This window comes from Suncus etruscus, chromosome 4 (genome assembly GCF_024139225.1).
Source record: "Suncus etruscus isolate mSunEtr1 chromosome 4, mSunEtr1.pri.cur, whole genome shotgun sequence".
NCBI lineage: Eukaryota > Metazoa > Chordata > Mammalia > Eulipotyphla > Soricidae > Suncus > Suncus etruscus.
In genome coordinates this window covers 30,503,095-30,522,388 of record NC_064851.1, presented here as the reverse complement: position 1 = coordinate 30,522,388, position 19,294 = coordinate 30,503,095, and the positions used below count along the sequence as shown (strand labels likewise).

At 39.6% G+C, this 19,294-nt stretch overlaps 1 protein-coding gene across 2 annotated transcripts in view; it reads right to left on the bottom strand.

The window, feature by feature from the left end:
- The window catches only part of AK5 (adenylate kinase 5), a 283,479-nt gene that overhangs the window by 30,087 nt on the left and 234,098 nt on the right, over positions 1-19,294 (bottom strand). For both annotated transcript variants that reach the window (XM_049771780.1, XM_049771781.1), the window contains 2 exons: positions 5,475-5,638; positions 2,717-2,833 (listed from right to left, as the gene is read on the bottom strand). In XM_049771780.1, coding sequence (XP_049627737.1) covers positions 2,717-2,833; positions 5,475-5,638 — 281 coding nt within the window. The remainder of the gene's footprint in view (positions 1-2,716; positions 2,834-5,474; positions 5,639-19,294) is intronic.

Below are 19,294 nucleotides of genomic sequence, written 5' to 3'. Positions count from 1 at the left end.
GGGGCCGGAGCAGTGGCGCAAGGGGAAAGGCGTCTGCCTTGCTCATGCCAGTCTAGGACAGACTGCGGTTCAATCTCCAGGCATCCTATATCGTCACCTTAGCAAGGAGTGATTTCTGAGCCCATAGCTAGGAGTAACCACTGAGTGTCACCGGGTGTGGCCCAAAAACTAAAATGAAAAACAAACAAACAAATAAAAAAAGGAAAAAGTCTTGAATAAGACAAGAACAAAGCACACACATTTCTGAGAGTCTATGTTGAATAAAAAGTTAGGAAGTATTTCAATTTCACAGAAGGGAACTGTGCTAAGTACATAACCCTCTTCAAAATGATTCTAATATACAAAATGAGGATGATAATACCTCCAGAATAGGAGTATAAAGATAAATAAGTGACATGTAAGTCATCGAATTCAGTTTCTGGAACATTTTAAGTGCCCAAAGGATAACAAATATTATTCAGTTAGTTATATATTCTGCTAACCCTTATTGAGATGTAACAAAGGAGGCAGCACAATAGAAGAAACTGACAGGCTTGTATGAGTGGTGATCTTAAAAAAACACAGTATGTATATTCTATCATTTGATGCTCAGAAGACCTTTTATTTATATGAGGGAGCTAGGAAATGTCATCATCTCCATTTACAAAGGAGACTGCAGATGACTGACATGTCTAGAATCACCACTGATCTATGTCAGAGATGAAAATCCAGCTTTTCTGACTGCAGACAACATGAATTATGTACTTTATGTATCTGTTTGTTTATATATTTATTTGATTTTGGGGTCACAACTGGCAGTTCCAGGCTGTTCAGGGCACTAATGAGGTCGGCAAAGTTCTTCTCTGACTTAAGTTCTAAGTAAGAAACATAGGAGGTGAATGATAATCCTTTATTCAGAGACCATCTAAGAAAGTGAAATGAAAAAGGCCCAGCAGGTAGTCAGACTAAACCTCAGAGAAACACAAATAATATATACCTTAATTAATAATGTAGGGTCACTGCTGAAGGAATAGGTCCCAAAATTTTTCAATTTATTTTTAGGCCATACTGGGTGATGTGTGGCTTATTCCTGGCTCAGTGCTTAAGGATCACTTTTGGTAGGGGTCAGATGTGTTGCTGAGGATTGAAGAGACTCACTAGGCTGAAAGAGCTGTATTTTCCCTCCAGTCTGGGCCCCTAAAATGTTGATCTTGCCACCAGATGTAACTTAGTATCAGAATGACCATAGGCAAGACATATATCCTCTCTGGTTTTCTTCACCATCTCTATCATAAAAAAAAAAACAACAACCCACAACCTTTTCTACTTACTTATTTGAGCATCCCAATAGGTTGTTCTCATGGCTCTGGAGTACCACATGGCTATGCTAGTGCTGATTCAACAGCCTGAACACACAGCTGCTAAATTTGTATAGCTGAGAGTGGTCCTGGAGACTGCTGAGCATATATATATAAAGTATATATATATATATATATATATATATATATATATATATATATAAATATGCATGGAAAAGTTTTGGTTTCTGGGTCATGCCCAGTGGCACTCAACGGTTATTCCTGGTTCTCCTGCACTCAAGAATTACTCTTGATGGTGCTCAGAGGACCATTTGGGATGCTGGGAATCAAACCTGGGTCAATTCTCAGCAAGGCAAATGCCCTACCTACTGTACTTTCTCTCTAGCTTCCTGCATTAAAAAGTTTTGCAGCTCAAAAGAGATCTACATATGTATTTATGTATTTATTCTTCTAGGCTTGGAAGTCATTGTTTGACAAACGGGACAACAGTATCTCTCTTGCTTAGACTTTGTAAAATTAAAGGCGATGTATGTAAAGTGTGTAGCCTAAGACCTGATCCAGAACACCCACCCCCCTTCACCAGTGTGCCAACTACAATCATGTTTGTAATCAAGGTATTTAAATAAAGATATTTAAAAAATTAGACCTGGTCCAGAGAAGGCTCTTAAAAAAAAGTTTTACTTGCTGCAGTTCACTCTATGAGTGTTCCTGACCCAACTAAAGCACTGAAGAGGGTGGGCATGAAGCAGTAGGCATGGGGGATGTGACAGTTTGCATCTTTATTTTTGGGGGGCTGATTTCCCTTTCCTATCTCAGTCTCTGTGCTTCCCATGTGATGCCCATTCTCCTCTTAACCTTCCAGCCTTGCCCTCAGCCTGCAGGCAGGACCAAGATCTTTCTGGATATTTCATCATGAATTCTCCTTTCTTCCCCCTTGGTCACAATGAAGGCCCTTGGGTTAATCCAGGATAAGAAAATATAACCTTGGGTTTTTTGTTGAACCCACTGAAAACTGAAAACACTTCTGTGAGGTGACTTTCAATTACAAACTCAAAACAGAAAGAGAATGAGACCCAACACAAAGGACAAAAAAAAAAAAAATTTAAGAGGTGAATCAAATGAGTTACCAATAAATGTGGAATCATGGATCCATAAAAGTGTAGAATAAATCTGATTTTTATAACTTTATTATTATTTTTAAATTTATAATAACTTTATTATTATTCAAATAATACATATTTGAAAAAATAAATGTTCCTTCACTTACCCTTCTACCCCACCTTTGTTAGTGGTCATACTTATTGAGTCCCTGTCATTTATAATAGAAAGTCTTAATGAATGTAACTGGGAAAAGGACAGTTTTAGATTTATGATATTCTTGACTATTTTTGGGGACAGTTTCCATAATAGCAGCTTACCCTATGCCCGAACTCTTCCCCCTGCTTCACTTCCCGAGGATAGCCGCTGATCAGGAAGCCTTTGGTGTTGCTGAGGTTGGCTACCATGGCCTCCTTCAGGAGTTCCAGAATGATACCCTGGGATAGAGGGAGAGGGACAAGTCCTGAGTTCTTCCACAAAATACCATTAGAACTGCAAAGGACCCTTTGGTTATCTCAATGAGGAGAAGATAGGCTAACATTAACCACATACAGCTACATATATGTATATATATTTGTAAATATTGTATGCGAAGCAAGATAGCTTTTATTCAAAGGAAATTACTTAGAAAGTTATGAGGGAGATTAAAAAAAAAAAAGAAATGCATGTCCAAGAGAGAACATGAGCTTCTCCAGCATGGAAAAAACAAGCGAAGGTACAGAAACACAAGTAAGCAAGATATGTGTTCAGGATAGAACATGAGCTTGAAGAGCAAGCCTCAGACAGCAGCACTACTTCATCAATTTCAAGTCTTCTGCTCATATGTTTTACTGAATGTCTCCTCAAATTGGAAGGTAACTTATAATCAGATGGGTCACAGTCAGAATATCTTTTCTTACTTGATAGTTATTAGTTACTGATTAGTTAGAGATTAAGGTTATATTTTAAAAGTGGTATCTTAGATTAGTTGAAATATAGAAGCCATATTGCATATGGTAGTACTCCATAAATCAGATATAATGGTGGTCTAAAATGAGATATAACAGTTAAAAGTGAAACTATTGTTGGTTTCCTTCTAGTAAATTCTATATGAAATTTGACATTCCATTGATCTGAGAAGATGCTAAAGGTGCTAAGGCACATTTGTTCACAAATGTGAACACTTTCTCAGTTACATTTAAATAAAATGAAATTAATTGATTTGTTTCAATTTTTGGGCCACATCTAATGGTACTCAGGGATACTCACTTGTGGCCCTGTCCTCAGGGATAACTCCTAGTGGGACTCAGAGACATTATGGGGTTCTGGGAATCAAATTCAGGCCATCCACATGAAAGGCAAGTATGCACAATATTACTATCTCTCCAGCCCATCAGTTACATTTTTAAAATTTAACCCATGCTGTAAGGCTTCTCTTGCACATGGCTGACCTTGGTTCAGTTCCTTATACTCCATCTCCCGAGCTACCAGAGTGATCCACAAACGAAGCCAGGAGTAAGACCTGACTTTGTTTGTCCAAACCTTTGTCCAAAAAAACCCCAAACAAAATAAAACCCATGATTGAGAGAAAAGGGCAGGTAAGATAAATGGAAGTTTGAGAATGCACATAGGAAAAATGCAACCATCTGTCAAAGGAGATGAATGATCTCTGGATCTCTGCAAGTGTGGTGAGAATCTATTTCTAGTAATGGTGATTGGGTTCTTATATACTAGTTGAAGAAGATGGATAATAGATGAAGGAATCATACATTAAAAGAATCTGCTGGAAAGAATGACTAAGAACAAATATTACCAAGAACAAAGCGAAACAATGTGACAGGGGCAGTGTGACAGAGAAATAATGTATCAGGACAGGACAGGTAGGGGGTAGGGGATCTCTAATAACTTGGGTGCATTTAAATAGAGACACAGATGAAGCAAAAGTGCCAACAATGTGAGTTTATATATCAAGAGCCCTAAGGCTGAGGAAAGGTGAGTGCAAAGGCCGTGGGGTATAACAGCAAGGAGACGGTAGGCAGAAATCACTGTGAGAGTGGTGGGACTTTTCCCAGAAGGGCTTTTGTCATTAAGTGACATGTGACCGTAACACAATGGGATAAACTATTTTTTGGAAAGTGGGATCGGGCATTCTTCTAAATGATGCTCAGGAGCTTCAGAGAACCCACTGAAGATTCTTGGTCAACCGAAATAGCAATTTCATGCAAGAGTGCAAGGATGGGAGGGACATTGCTCTGTGGTGCTGGGGATTACTTGAGGTCCCTGGGTTGTACCTTCAGGACCATGGTCTTGAGGGACCATGTGGTGCTGGGGATCAAACTGGTCACATGCCAGGCATATGCCTTAGTGCCTGTGCTATCTTTTTGGCTCTGTGATAAACATTTTTTTTTTTAAAGAAAACACACTGGTTGCTGTAAAAAGAATGATCCATGGTGATTAGAGTGTTTTGCTATGGTCTGTTTCCATTCAAGAGGGCCATTTTTGCTTTCCAAATGAACAGCTAGTGGAGAGGAAGCAGAGAGCTCTGAGTTCTGAAAGAGACTGTCCTGTACCAGCCCTGCTGAGAGGCCTACTTAGGATCTTAGCATGAATGAGGTTTGAGATCCATGGCATTCAACTTCTCAGAGACAAAATCTGCCTTGCAGAGAAAAATGCTACTTAAAAGTGATAGACTTTCCATGAATCATATAAGGAAGATACCACATTTCACAGCAATGCTTTTATGCCTTCCAGCACAAGGCCAAAAAATAAAAACATTATTTTCTGTTTTTGAGAGGCCACTTGGTTTTGCTGTATCACACTCAATTTCTTTGAAGATTCTAACTCCACAGTAGGGACTGCTGGGCAGGTGGGCATGCTATAGGCAATCAGAAGGATGGCAGAGCCAGCATAGGAGAGAACCCTGATCCTGGACAAACTTATGTAATCAGATGGAGTAGCCATAGCCATTCCTACCTATCTCACAACTTTTACATGCACACAAAGAAGGTGCAGCTAATGTCCCTCTGGCTTCCAATCTCTCAGCAGTCCAGACTAATTATAACACTACAAAGCAGCCCACTAGCTGGGCGAGTAACTTACTGAAGGCACCAGATCTCCTCGGTCCATGATGTCTCTGACTGCTATGCTTCTTTCAGATTCTGATGACAGCTCATTATGCAGGAGCTTACCCGTGGAGAGATACGTAAATCCATATTTCTCTACCAGCTTTTCACACTGGGTGCTTTTTCCAGAACCAGGGCCACCTAGAAAAGAAGTTAAAGATGAACCAAGGGTTTGAATCTTGGTATTTTTTTTCTCTCTCATTTTATAAAATAGGGCCACTAACAGGGGTGCTGGGTTGATAGTTTGCTGCTCAAGCTGGTGGTGGGCTACAACTGCCAATGCTAGAGACATCATGTGTTGACAGGGACTGAAATCAGGATATTTGACACTTGCTAAGCAATCTTCTTGTCTGATCCTGGAGTCTCATTTTCCAGTTGTTTTTAAGTCATTCCCTGTGATATTTTAGGGCTATACCTGGTTCATTGTGTGTGGGACCAGATAGAGTCAGGGATTGAACCAGGGACTCCTGCATGCAGAGTATTCATTCCAGCCTACTGAGCTATCTTTCTGGCCCTGCTGTTTAACTTGAATGACAATAGGTACGTTTTTGTGCTTCCATCACCAAGTAGATGTTGTAAATTTATGACATCCCAAAAGCCACACTGGGATTTGTGGACACAGTTGTGGAAACAGTGGAGAATGTGTCTAGAATTGTCTGGATAAAGTGGACAGTAAACTATTAAACAACAAAGAATTAAAACATGTTAGTCTCTGGGGAGAAATTCAGGCTGCTACAGGGTCACAGAGGAAAGTTCACAGGGCATGGGTGCTAAGGTGGGAAGACCAGTCTGCTGAAATCGGAGAAGTTTCCTGAGGGACTGAATTCCCTCCCCCAATGCAGAACATATACCACAGAGTCTGAAAGTTGCTCCGCAAATGCCAACAATGCTTTTCAAATACACATTTTTCAAAACAGATGTAAGTAGAGTACAATAACTTCTTGAAAAATTTGAGGATAAGTTGCCTCAGCACTCTAGAACACTTCAGCGTCATTTCCTCCAGATGAGGAACCAAGCCAACTTCCCGGAAAAACATCTTCAGATCTCACTTAAATGTCAAGGAAGGTGTCTTAGTTGCCCCAGGAATGTCCTAATGTTCTTTAAAGCTAAAGAGAGGATCAAGTTCACAATCAAGTGTTGACCTCAGGTCTTCTTCACTGTGGAGTAGTTTCTTCCTGCTGCCCTGATACTTAGAAGGTTATAGTCATTCTGTAGACTTCATAGGAACTAACTTAGTTCCTTCCCCCACTACCCTTTCTCCCCTCTCCCCTTCCCCTCTCCTGGCCTCTGTGAGAGTCTGGTTAAAATCATACCACAATACCCTCCAGCATAGCATCTAGAACATAGTTGTTGCTTCATCAATGCCTGATTAAAAGGGAAAAATAAAAAACATGATTGACAGAAGATGCTCTGCCCTAGGCTCTGTGCAAAAACCAACATCTCGAATCACACTGACTACGACAACAGTGGCGACACCCTGTATCTCTCTTAAGCCAAGGGAATTTTCTTTCTAATTTCCCCAATGTTTACTGTGCCTATGTAAACAAAGAAAAAACGTGCCACATCTGCTCCCTTTATTTATTTATTCTTTTAATTTTATTTATATATTCTAGATAGGGACTCCGCCTTTTTAATAGAACCTTAGAACATGAATCATTTTGTTCTGCCTCATATTTCTATGTCCTCCTACAAATTGAGAAAAGAAAAAAAAAGTGAATGGGACCCAGGGGCCAAGTGGTCTCAGGAGCATTGAGTGGAAAAAAAAAGTCAGATCAAAATACTCAAGACAAAGTCAACAATAGAATCAAGAGACCTAAACTATAACAAGCTATATGCAAAGTGGACCTGTTACACTAGCAAACCAAGGGGCGAAGGTTGGAAGTATGGGATGCATGCTGGGAACTAGGATGGAGGGAGGTCAATACTGGTGGTGGGAATGGCCCTAATTCACTGGCACTATATACCTGAAATACAATTTTGAAAGACTTGTAATTTACAATGGACTCAATAAAAAAAATTAAAAAAATGGGGCCGGGAGAGATAGCACAGCGGCGTTTGCCTTGTAAGCAGCCGATCCAGGACCAAAGGTGGTTAGTTCAAATCCTGGTGTCTCATATGGTCCCCCGTGCCTGCCAGGAGCTATTTCTGAGCAGACAGCCAGGAGTAACCCCTGAGCGTCACCGGGTGTGGCCCAAAAACCAAAAAAAATTTTTTAAAAAAATGATTGAGATTTTATTATTGAGAATTTAAAAAATTTAAGAATTTATTATTTCTTTTTTTTGGGGGGGGGACACACCTGGCAGCACTCAGGGGTTTCTCCTGGCTCTGCACTCAGAAATCGCCCTTGGGAGGTTCGGGGGACCATATGAGATGCCGAGTATCGAACCCGGTTCCGTCCTAGTTTGGCCACGTGCAAGGCAAACACCCTACTGCTGTGCTATCGCTCTGACCCAAACGTTTACTTCTTAACTACTTTCCTGGTTGGCCTCCTTTTCAGGGATGGGTGTTGGAACATTGTATGACCAAAACTCAACTATCAACAACTTTTTAACTCTTTTATGGAGATTTAATAATAATAATAATAAAACCAAATCCTTCTTCAGAAGGAAGGATTCTTTCAACCTCGTTCACTATTGGTAAGAATGTTGGCCAATTTAGTTTCTATGGAAAACAGTATGGAAACTTTTCAACACTAAAAATAGAGCTTCTATACGACTCAGTGATTTCTCTCCTTGGCATCTATTCCAAAAACACAAAATAGATAAATCAAAGAGACAGATCATACCTAAGATCACTGCAGCACTCTTAGCAATAGCCAGGATCTGGAAACAATCCAAGTGTCCAATGACAGATAAGTGGATAAGAAAAAACGTGATGCATATATATATTATATGTAACATATATTGTACATATGGTATATTTTATATATATTTTGTATATATACAATGAAATACTACTCAGTTTAAGTAAAGGTAAAATCTTGCATATGCGACAGCAAGAACTAGGTGGTATCAAGTTAAGCAAAACAAGTCAGGAGAGGAAAGATAAATAGTGAAACATCTTATAAGTGGCACAAAAAATACAAAGCAAAGGAAGAATGTTCAATAGAAACAAACGCTTAGACTTTGATAACAAGTCTGAATTTACCAAGTGGGAGATGGGGAGTTGGGGGTTGGGAGTGAGGGTTGGATGAGAAAGAACCTGGGAACAGTGATGGAAGATACTGGCACTTTGGGTGTGGAGCAATAACATTGTATGCCTAAAGTATAAACATAAACACTATAATAAACCATGCTACCAAACAATAATCAAAATAAATGATTTCTTGGGATAATTAGCTACTTCCCTCCTGAGGATCAACATTGGCTGTAGCTTCTTTATTTTTAGAAAGTCCTCTCCTTTCCTCTCTTGTGCCTTAACAGAAAACCCAAGGTTTTCTGGCCAAAAAGGAGATCACCTTTTTGGAGTTGTTCTTATTTATTCAGATGCTCTAAGGCAAAAGGAGAGGGTTTAAAACACTGTCCTGATGGCTTTGTCACAGATGGGTTAGAGGTAAAAAACAGGAAAGCAGCAATTATAGAGGCGGTGGGGCCAATAACACAGAGCACTTAAAAGAAGAAACCAATCTGCAGCTAATTCTGTTTGCTTCAATCACTTCAGCTCCTGTCTCCTTTCTCCAAATACAAACAGGGGAGTGAGTGATGAGAGAAGGCCCTCTTAGGAAAGAAGTGCTTTCATAGCAAGGGAACAAGGCAGAGTATTGGGGGGCTGGGCTCCTGCTGAGGTCATAAGACTTTTGAGGCTGGATTTACCTGGAAACTTTCCCTAGGATGACTAGAAGCTGATCATGTGGAAAGATTTTTCAGACAGCTTACACTACAACATTGCTGTATTCCAATTATTTTCTTCTTTCAGCAGTTTACTAATATGACTATTGTAGTTTTTGCTCCTCTAAGATGTAATTTAATAAACCTTGACACAAAGGCAATTAAAACTCTTGAGCTCAAGTGAACAACAGCTGAACCTTTTGTGGGAGTGGGGGCAACAGCTGCAAATTCTTGGCATTCTTTGGCCAAACGGTGCAGGCATAGCGGAATTTTAAGTAATCTACACAATGGCTTGATTCTTCCCAGGTCTCCAAATCAGAGAACAGAATGATTTTTATCAACTGCAGCTGAGGCACCAAAACTATTAGCAGAAATATGAATTTTTTTCTTCTCTAATCACTGACATGTCTTCGAGGCCGTAACTGATGACTTCTTAATGAAAAACAAAAACAAAACAAAAACAAGCAAGCCATGATATTCCTCCAAGATAGTTTCCCACAAAAGAATCTTGCAAGGTGCCACTTATCAGGAGCGGGCTGTGTTCTCAACTGAGAGCCGAAGAGTAGCTGTCATATTTGCTCTCACCTTATTGGCTCTAAATATGAGGTCTCAGGGCATAAAACCTAGAGCAAACTTGAACATGGTACCAGGTAGAGTGAGTCACAATGAATCAAGGATATGAAATTCCACTTTGAGTTAGAAGCATCAATTTTATTTTATTTTGGGGTGCTGGGGCTTGCATTCAAGGTCCCAAGCATGCAAGGCAAGTGCTTGGCCACTGAGTCACATACCTGGTGTGAGATCCCATTGTGCAGAAAGTCTTTCAGCACTGTTCATCCACTAACTGCAGCATCTTTTTTTTTTTTTTTTTTTTTTGTGGTTTTTGGGTCACACCCGGCAGCGCTCAGGGGTTATTTCTGGCTCCAGGCTCAGAAATTGCTCCTGGCAGCCACGGGGGACCATATGGGATGCCGGGATTTGAACCGATGACCTCCTGCATGAAAGGCAAACGCCTTACCTCCATGCTATCTCTCCGGCCCCAGCATCTTTATTTTCAATCCCCATTGAAGTTTAACAATTTTTTTTCTTGGGGATATGGAGAGTTAGTACAGGGATGAAGCACTTGCCCTGTATGTAAGTAACCCCTGGTTGATATCTGGCACTTATGTTCCCTCATTCCCTACAGTGACCCCTGAGGACAGAGCTGGAAGTAACCACTGAGATATCTTCCCCTTTATAAGGCCAAAAATGACAGTAAAAAGTACAAACTCTGCAAATTGCCAGGCTCAGTGTATTATTCTTCCCAGAGAGATTCCCAGAGTGCTGCAGAGACAAAAGGGAAGGAGAGGAGGCTGTAGAGCTGTAAGTTCCAGATTAAGTGTCTATTCTCATCCAGTATTCTCTTTGGCCTCTCATGTTTTCTGCGACAGAATGAAAACCATCTGCATTGGCACAAAAAAAGCCATCTTTCCCAGCATGCTTTTCACTGACCAGAGCAATCCTCTGAGGAAACAGCTCTTGAAAGTACTAGCAGGGCTTTTGCCTTCTAAGACCTTGTGGCAGGTGCTTGGCCTCAGGACAAGAAGAATGAGAATGTAAAGTTGGTGTGTTCTGGCACATTCTGGAAGCAGGGAGAAAGCAAGTCCAAATAGATGATGATGTCAGGAACATAATTAGTAGAATCTAAATTACAAGCCAACACATGCATGTAAGTTTCTTAACTTTTTTTTTTTTTTTTTTTTTGGTTTTTGGGCCACACCCATTTGACACTCAGGGGTTACTCCTGGCTATGCGCTCAGAAATCACCCCTGGCTTGGGGGACCATATGGGACACCGGGGGGATCGAACCGCGGTCCATCCACTTGCAAGGCAGACACCTAACTTGTAGCGCCACCTTCCCGGCCCGCATGTAAGTTTCTTTCTCTCTCTTTTAAACTATACGTGGCTATGAAATCAGAAATGACTCTTGGTAAGCTTGCGGAACCATATGGGGAATTGTGTATGGAATTTATGTTGGCTACATGCAAGGTAAATGCCCTAAGGCTTTTTTATTATTGTGACCATTCTTTTCAAATATTTTAATAGTGACATCAGAGGGCAGGTTAGGGTATCCTTTGTTGACTTTTTAAAAATTGTATCTTTTTAACTATAGGTTATAGCCTGGAATGAAGTCCGAGGTCTATAGATTTAGCTCTTTATTTGACAAATATTTGTTGGGAAGCTGGTGAAGGTCAGATATTATACTTGTAGGCCTTGTAATTTCCTTTAGAGAATTTACAGTTTAACAAAAAATGAGAGGAAAGGTTGGTCTAACAGTGGTCTTCAAACTATGGCTCGCAGGCCACATACTGTATTTGTTCCCATTTTGTTTCTTCACTTCAAAATAAGATTATGCAGTGTGCATAGGAATTTGTTCTTTTTTTTTTTTCGATTTTGGGTCACACCGGGCAGCACTCAGGGGTTACTCCTCGCTCCATGCTCAGAAAATTGCCCCTGGGAGGCACGGGGGACCATATGGGATGCTGGGATTCGAACCACCATCCTTCTGCATGAAAGGCAAATGTCTTACCTCCATGCTATCTCTCCGGCCCCAGAAATTTGTTCTTAATTTTTGTTTTTAATATAGTCCAACCCTCCAACAGTCTGAGGGACAGTGAACTGGCCTCCTGTTTAAAAAGTTTGAGGACCCTTGAATTAGAAGAAGCCACTATCACAAAAGAATGAGGGGACTGGGAGCCAGGCCTATAAACATTAGCACCAAAAGCACTGGGAGAGATTCCTGGTTCTGGCAGAGGAAGAATAGTTCATGAGTATATGCAATTACCTTAGCAATATAGAAGGAAGAGCACAAGGTGAGCTTGGCATCTGACTTAGCATCTGAGCTCGGCATGTGACTGTGACCATGAGAGGATTTTGCAGAGAATGGCAAGAGGGAAAAGACTGATGTATAGGGAAGTGGGCAGGAAAGAGAGCTGAAATAGACTTTGGTATGTTCTAGTCATGTGGTCCAGGATGAGTTTTTTAATTTCTCAGTCTAGATTCCTCTATGGTATACCACAAAGGAAGAACCAGAGCTCTGTCACACTGTTCCTTTGACTTTCTTTGATTTGTCCTATCGCCCAGACTTAACCAATTGCTAAATTCTATTAAGTTCATATTTGAAAAGTTTTTAAAAATATGTTTCTTTGGGCCCGGAGAGATAGCACAGTGGCGTTTGCCTTGCAAGCAGCCGATACAGGACCAAAGGTAGTTGGTTCGAATCCCGGTGTCCCATATGGTCCCCCGTGCCTGCCAGGAGCTATTTCTGAGCAGACAGCCAGGAGTAACCCCTGAGCACCACCTGGTGTGGCCCAAAAACAAACAAAAAAAAAATGTTTATCTCAAGTCTCATGGACTAAAAAGATCCTTTGTCTTATCTCTTTTACAAAGATCTGTTGATTGGTAAATACTATTTGCAATTAGGGAAGGTTAGTTATTCCTCTCACCAGTAGGATATCATCCAGGATATTGAAGTTAGAAATAGATATAATCCAACAAGTTTAGAAACTAGCTATCACTTTGAGATACCCACCATTTTCAATTAAAAAAAAAATATATATAAGCAGAGCTCAAGTTATAGTGCAGTGGTTAGAGTGCCTGACTTGCAAGCAGTGATGGCTTATTTATGATTCTGAGCTCAGGCTTCTCCTGGCAGTGCTCTGGGTGATCTGTAGTGCTGCTTACTGAACCAGAGTTTCACATTTGCAAGGCAAGCACCTAAACTCCTGTACTATTTTTCCAACTCGCCCAATATTTATTTTAAAATAGGGCAAACCCAGAAGTTCTTCGAAAGATATGTACTGCTAGGGATCCAACTTAAGACCTTATACAAGCCAGGTATGTGTTTTGCCCAGATACTCCAGATCTCTTCTGCCCCCAAGAGGTCTTTTTCATTCTTTTATTAACTTAGAAGGTATAGATTAACTTTCAACATTTTCAGAATATATTTATCTTCATTTTTTGTTCTCCGGCATCTATTTCTCTTGTTTGGAAGACATTGCATGACAATTCAATCTCAGGCTAAATTCTCTACTTTAGCTCTTGTGGCATCTTGGTATTTTACTTCTATTTATTTTTAATATATATATATTTGTTTGTTTGTTTGTTTGTTTGTTTGTGGGATACCCTACAGTTTTTTAGGTTTATTCTTGGCTCTGCATTCAGGGGTCACTTCTGGTGGGATTCAGACACTATGTGGAGTTGGAGATTGAAACTGGGTTGGCTATGTGCAAAGCAAGCTGCTGTACTATCTCTCTGGTCCCCCTTCCTAATACTTTTCACAGTTAATATATATTTTTATCTTGGGGACCAGAGCCTTAGTATGGTGGGTAGGGTGCTTACCTCCAATGCGTTAACTGGGTTCAATTCCTGGCATCCAATATAGTACCCTAAGCACAACCAGGTGTGATCCGTGAGTACAGAGTCAGAAGTAGCTCTAATACAACTGGGTGTTGTCCACAAACAAAACAAATGTATATTTTATATATGAAATATAAAATTATAAATAAACGATTCCTCCAATTCTGTCTTCCCTGTTAGACCCTAGAGTTCTCAAGCACAGGATATCAGCACACTTTGCTCTTCAATGTGCCTGAAGCACAATAGACATTCATGACAGCTATGAAAGAATAAATAATTAGGACCTGGCAATTCTTCACATGGAATAGGGTATGCCTAGCATTGTAGGGCTCCAAGTTAAATTTTTAGCATCACTTGTTCCTATTCCCCCACTCCTCAGCTCTGTTAAGTGTGACTCCAATATAAAAAAGAACACATAATGAAATGGAAAGAATAGATTAGATTAGAAGAGCATCTTCTTTGCTTATTCCACTCACTTGATTGATTCTTAATTTTCTTAAATTTACTTTTCTCAGTTGGCATCATGTCTTCCGTATAACATGATAATTTCTTCTACATATTTCTACTGTGTTCTTTAGTAATTGTAATATTCTTCCCTTTTCTTCAGTATCCTAAAACTGCGCCCCCCTTTTGTTTTTGGTTTTTGGGCCACACCTGGTGACGATAAGGGATTAGTTCTGGCTATGCGCTCAGATTTAGTCCTGGTTATGCGCTCCTGGCTTGGGGGACCTAGGTCCGTCCTAGTTTGGTACGTACAAGGCAAGAGTCCTACCCCTTGTGCCACGGCTCTGGCCCCACCTCTTTCCCCTTTTATTGACTTTTTTTTTTTTTTGTGGTTTTTGGGTCACACCCGGCAGTGCTCAGGGGTTATTCCTGGCTTCACACTCAGAAATTGCTCCTGGCAGGCACGGGGGACCATATGGGACGCCGGGATTCGAACTGATGACCTCCTGCATGAAAGGCAAACACCTTACCTCCATGCTATCTCTCCGGCCTCTTTTATTGACTTTTTATCCCACTGCAAGCTAGCAAATGTCTTCATCATGCTCTGGAATTGATCTAAAGTTCAACAGCAATTGTGTAATTGTTATGTTATTCAATGACTTTCTTCTATTCTTTGGTCTGTTGAATATTTTGGTAACATTGAACACTAGGAATAAATATCCTGTAAGTATCTTTTCTTTATTTTGAGGTCAGTGTGCCCACATTCTTTCTTTCTTTCTTTTTATTTATTTATTTATTTATTTATTTATTTATTTATTTATTTATTTATTTATTTATTTATTTATTTATTTTTTGCCAAGGTAAAAAAGACAGTAGAAACTATTTTATTTTTATTTACATTGGTATCCTCAGTGTTCCTCACCTAGAATACCACAGACGGTTATTAATCAGGACCCATGTCTAGGAGCCAGGTGACCTTACCTAAATGACAAACATAGCCCTCTTCATTTAAAAGAAACTCAGGATGAAGGAATTTGAGTTATGCTCTCAGACATTTATTTGTTTAGATGACTTTGATCCAGACATGAATCCATTCTGAACATAAGTTATAAAATAAAAATAATCTTAATGTCAGGTTGTAATTTTAATGTCAAGGCTGTGAGAACAACATGGGGGAAACACAAGTAAATTGTTTGGAATGATAACTGGTCCAATGAAACATTTAATAAGCATTATCTGTAAAATATGGCAACTAACTTCAAAGATGCTTAAACAGCTCTCAGCTCCTTTAATCCATGCTTTTATTTATTTTTTTTTTTTACAAAAATTAGACACAGCACTTTTATAATGTGCATTAAATTGAATACATTTTAAGATGAACAGCTTTCACAGTCACACAGTCTGTGAAGTAACCAACAATCTTGTGAAAATGTGACTATCCTGTTATCAGTTCATCTGTAGAGTGGTTTAAAAATCTATTAGATTTCTGTCCCTTGAAATATTTTTTCTCTCAAAATGAAGATGGGTCCCAAGGTTGCATCCCATTTTTTTTTTGACTAAATGATTCCATTCAGAGAAACGCTATTATGCCATCAGTTCATGAACTCATGATGCCTCAGGAATGGTCCTTATCTACCGTGGGGGCCATGAGTCACCTCAAACATTCATTGTCTGGGATGAGTTATATCACCAAGCTGAGTTTCAGCAGGCTGTTGATGGGAACTGACTCTCTCTGACTGGAAATAATTAAGAAAAATAGATCTTTGTTCTCAAAGACAACATCTCTAATAGTTTTGAAACACACTGCTGCTTCAGGTTATTTTGTGAGTAGGATGAAATATGCCATTGATAAGGTCAGGAGAGGGTTATATGGAATTATTTTACATGGCATGGGTAACTCATGATGACAGACACAGTTCTTTAAATGAATGCTTATTGTCTAGTGGGCACTCAATAGTTGTTTGGGCAGTAAAAGAATTAATGAATGAATGAAGAGGTGATAAATTATCTGGAAACTTCTGCCATGTATTTCTGTACATGGCATTGGGAGTTAGGAGACTTTAGATGATATCTGCTTTAAAATGGCTGGGGGATCTGAGGAGAGTCACAGTGCCTTGTTGAATGTCAGCTTCTTTGGTCTGGCAATATTGAATCTGGATGAAGTTAGTGATGATATCTTGTGCAATTTTGTGTGACTCTTCCAAAACATTCCAGCTTTCTTTCCATTGTGCTTCTTCTTGGAAGCAGGATTACTACACTCCCAACTTTTTGATTTTTAAGAGGTTCCAAGTTCTTTGGCCAGTGAAATGTATGCAGAAGCATAACTTTCACACAGAGGTTTTTTACCATGTCACTTCTTTTTGGCATTATACTGGAACTATTTTGAAGGGGTTCAATCAGCATGATGACCAGAGTGAATCCCAGAGAACGATGATATTCATGCTGTTTTAGTCCAAAAGAAAGAAGGTGAAAAGGAGGGGAGAAAGAAGGAATAAGAAATAATAAGAAGGGGGCCGGGCGGTGGCGCTAAAGGCAAGGTGTCTGCCTTGCCAGCGCTAGCCTAGGACGGACCGCGGTTCGATCCCCCGGTGTCCCATATGGTCCCCCAAAGCCAGGAGCGACTTCTGAGCGCATAGCCAGGAGTAACCCCTGAGCGTCACTGGGTGTGGCCCAAAAACCAAAAAAAAAAAAAAAAAAAAAAAAAGAAATAATAAGAAATAAGAAAAAAATAATAGGAAGATTTTTATTGTTTTACTACTAAGCATATGAGGGGAGATTGTATTAGTTATTACACTATAACCTTGCTTCTTTTTTATTTTGTTTTGTTTTGTTTTATTTTGAGCCACATCTGGTGGCACGCAGGGGTTACTCCTGGCTCTGTGCTCAGGGGTCATTTCTGACAGTGCTGAGGGGACCATATAGGATGCCCAGGATTGAACCCCAGTCAACCCTGTGCAAAGCAAATGCCATACCTGCTGTGTTATTGCTGCAGACCCTAACTTCTTTAAACTGATATTTTCCTATCTTATTTGTGTTTTGGGATCAACTGGATATATTGAAAAAAAATTCTGGTGTGAAATTATGGGAATTTGTAGTTCGTTTTATTTTATTTAAGGCTATACCTCTTGGTGCTCAGGCATAATTACTCCTGGCTCTATGCTCCAGGTATTACTCCTAGCAGTGCTCAGACCCTTGGAGTTCACAGTTTAAAAATTCTTCAAGGAAGTGTTCAAAATGTTAGACTTATTTTGAAATGTATAGAGGAAAAAATATGTATTGGTGAATGAATAAAAGGATGGAGAAATGGACAGATAAAACATTATAGTACAATATTAATGGTAGCATATAGATGGTGAGCAGTAAGTATTCACTGCAAACATTTTTCAGTTTTAGTTAAAGTTTTTTTTTTGGGGGGGGGACATACCTGGTGATACTCAGGGGTTACTCTTGGATATGCACTTAGAAATCACTCCTGGCTTGGGGGACCATATGGGATGCTGGGGGATTGAACGGCGGTCCATCCTAGGTTAGTGGGTGCAAGTCAAATGCCCTACAGCTTGCACCACCACTCTGGCCTCTTGGTTAAAGTTCTAACATTTTTATAAAAACAAAAAAATACTTTAAGAAAATTCCCTAGGTAATTTTGATAATTAGACCAGGTTGGAGCTTCTTAACTGAGGAAGGTAATTTGCTGTGAAGTTACCAGAAGTGTCTGTAGGGAATCTTTGTTGATCTTTCCATTGTATTTACTGTGTACTAATACTGAGATAATAGTTCTAGCATGAATGAATACTTGTTATGACTGTTAACAAAAATTATATTGTCTTATCAAAAACAGTGCTATCTTCTTTCTTCACTTTTTTGTATCAAATGAGAGAAGGAAGGTGGCTACTTATAGGAGGGATGCTTGTACAAATTGAGTAGGACAAAGGCAAACAAATTTGAGAATCATAAAGGGTCATTCAGGTAAATATATAAAAATTATCATTAAAGTGAAAGGACATTTTATAGAATGGGAGGAAGTATTCATAATTACACAACTTGACAAAAGACTAATAACCAATGAATCACTAAGCTCAACAACAACCAACCTCATCAAGAAGTGTAAAGAGCTAAATAGACACTTGACTGCAGAAGGTAGATAGATGGCCAGAAAGTACAAGGGAAAATGCTTATTAATAGTTATTATTAGGGAAATATGAATCAAAATGATATGAGACATCACATCACACTTGTAGGATTGTCTACATTACAAAGACCAAAAATAAGCAAAGGAAAGAATGTGGAGAAAAAGGATCCCTCCTTTACTGTTGGTAGGAAAACAAATGTGTCCACCCTTTATATAAAATAGTATAGAGATTTCTCAAAATGTTAAAAAGAGAACTGTTATATGATTTAACAATTTCACTACCAGCTAAAATAAAGACAATAAAAACACTAACCCCAAAAGACATGAGCATGCTTCTGTTCAAGACAGCCAAGATCCAGTGACTGAGGAGTGGCTAAAGAGAAAATGTTATTGGGGCTGGAAAGATAGTACAGTGAATAAAGTGCTTGTCTTGCATGCAGCTGATTCAGGACTCAATTACTAGCACCCCATATTATATGACCCAATTCATAGATAATTTTATGCCCTTTCATGACTTTTTTTTGTGGTTTTTGGGTCACACTCGGCAGTGCTCAGGGGTTATTCCTGGCTCCAGGCTCAGAAATTGCTCCTGGCAGGCATGGGGGACCATATGGGACACTGGGATTCGAACCGATGACCTCCTGCATGAAAGGCAAATGCCTTACCTCCACGCTATCTCTCCAGCCCCCCTTTTATGACTTTTATGACCTGAACCCTGCAAGGAGTGATCTCTGAGAGCGAAGAACAGTAGTTAGCCCTGAGCACTATTGAGTGTGATCCAAAAGCAAAAAAAGCCAACAATGATAAAAAAGAAAGCGTGATATATGTGCAAAATGGAATACTATTCAACTGTATGGAAACACAATCTATAAGAAAAAAAATCTATAAGAAAATGAAAATTCTTTGAGACAACATAGATGGAACTGGAGTAAATCATACTGATCAAAATAAATCAAATCAAATCAAAGATGGGGCCAGAGAGATAGCATGGAAAGGTAG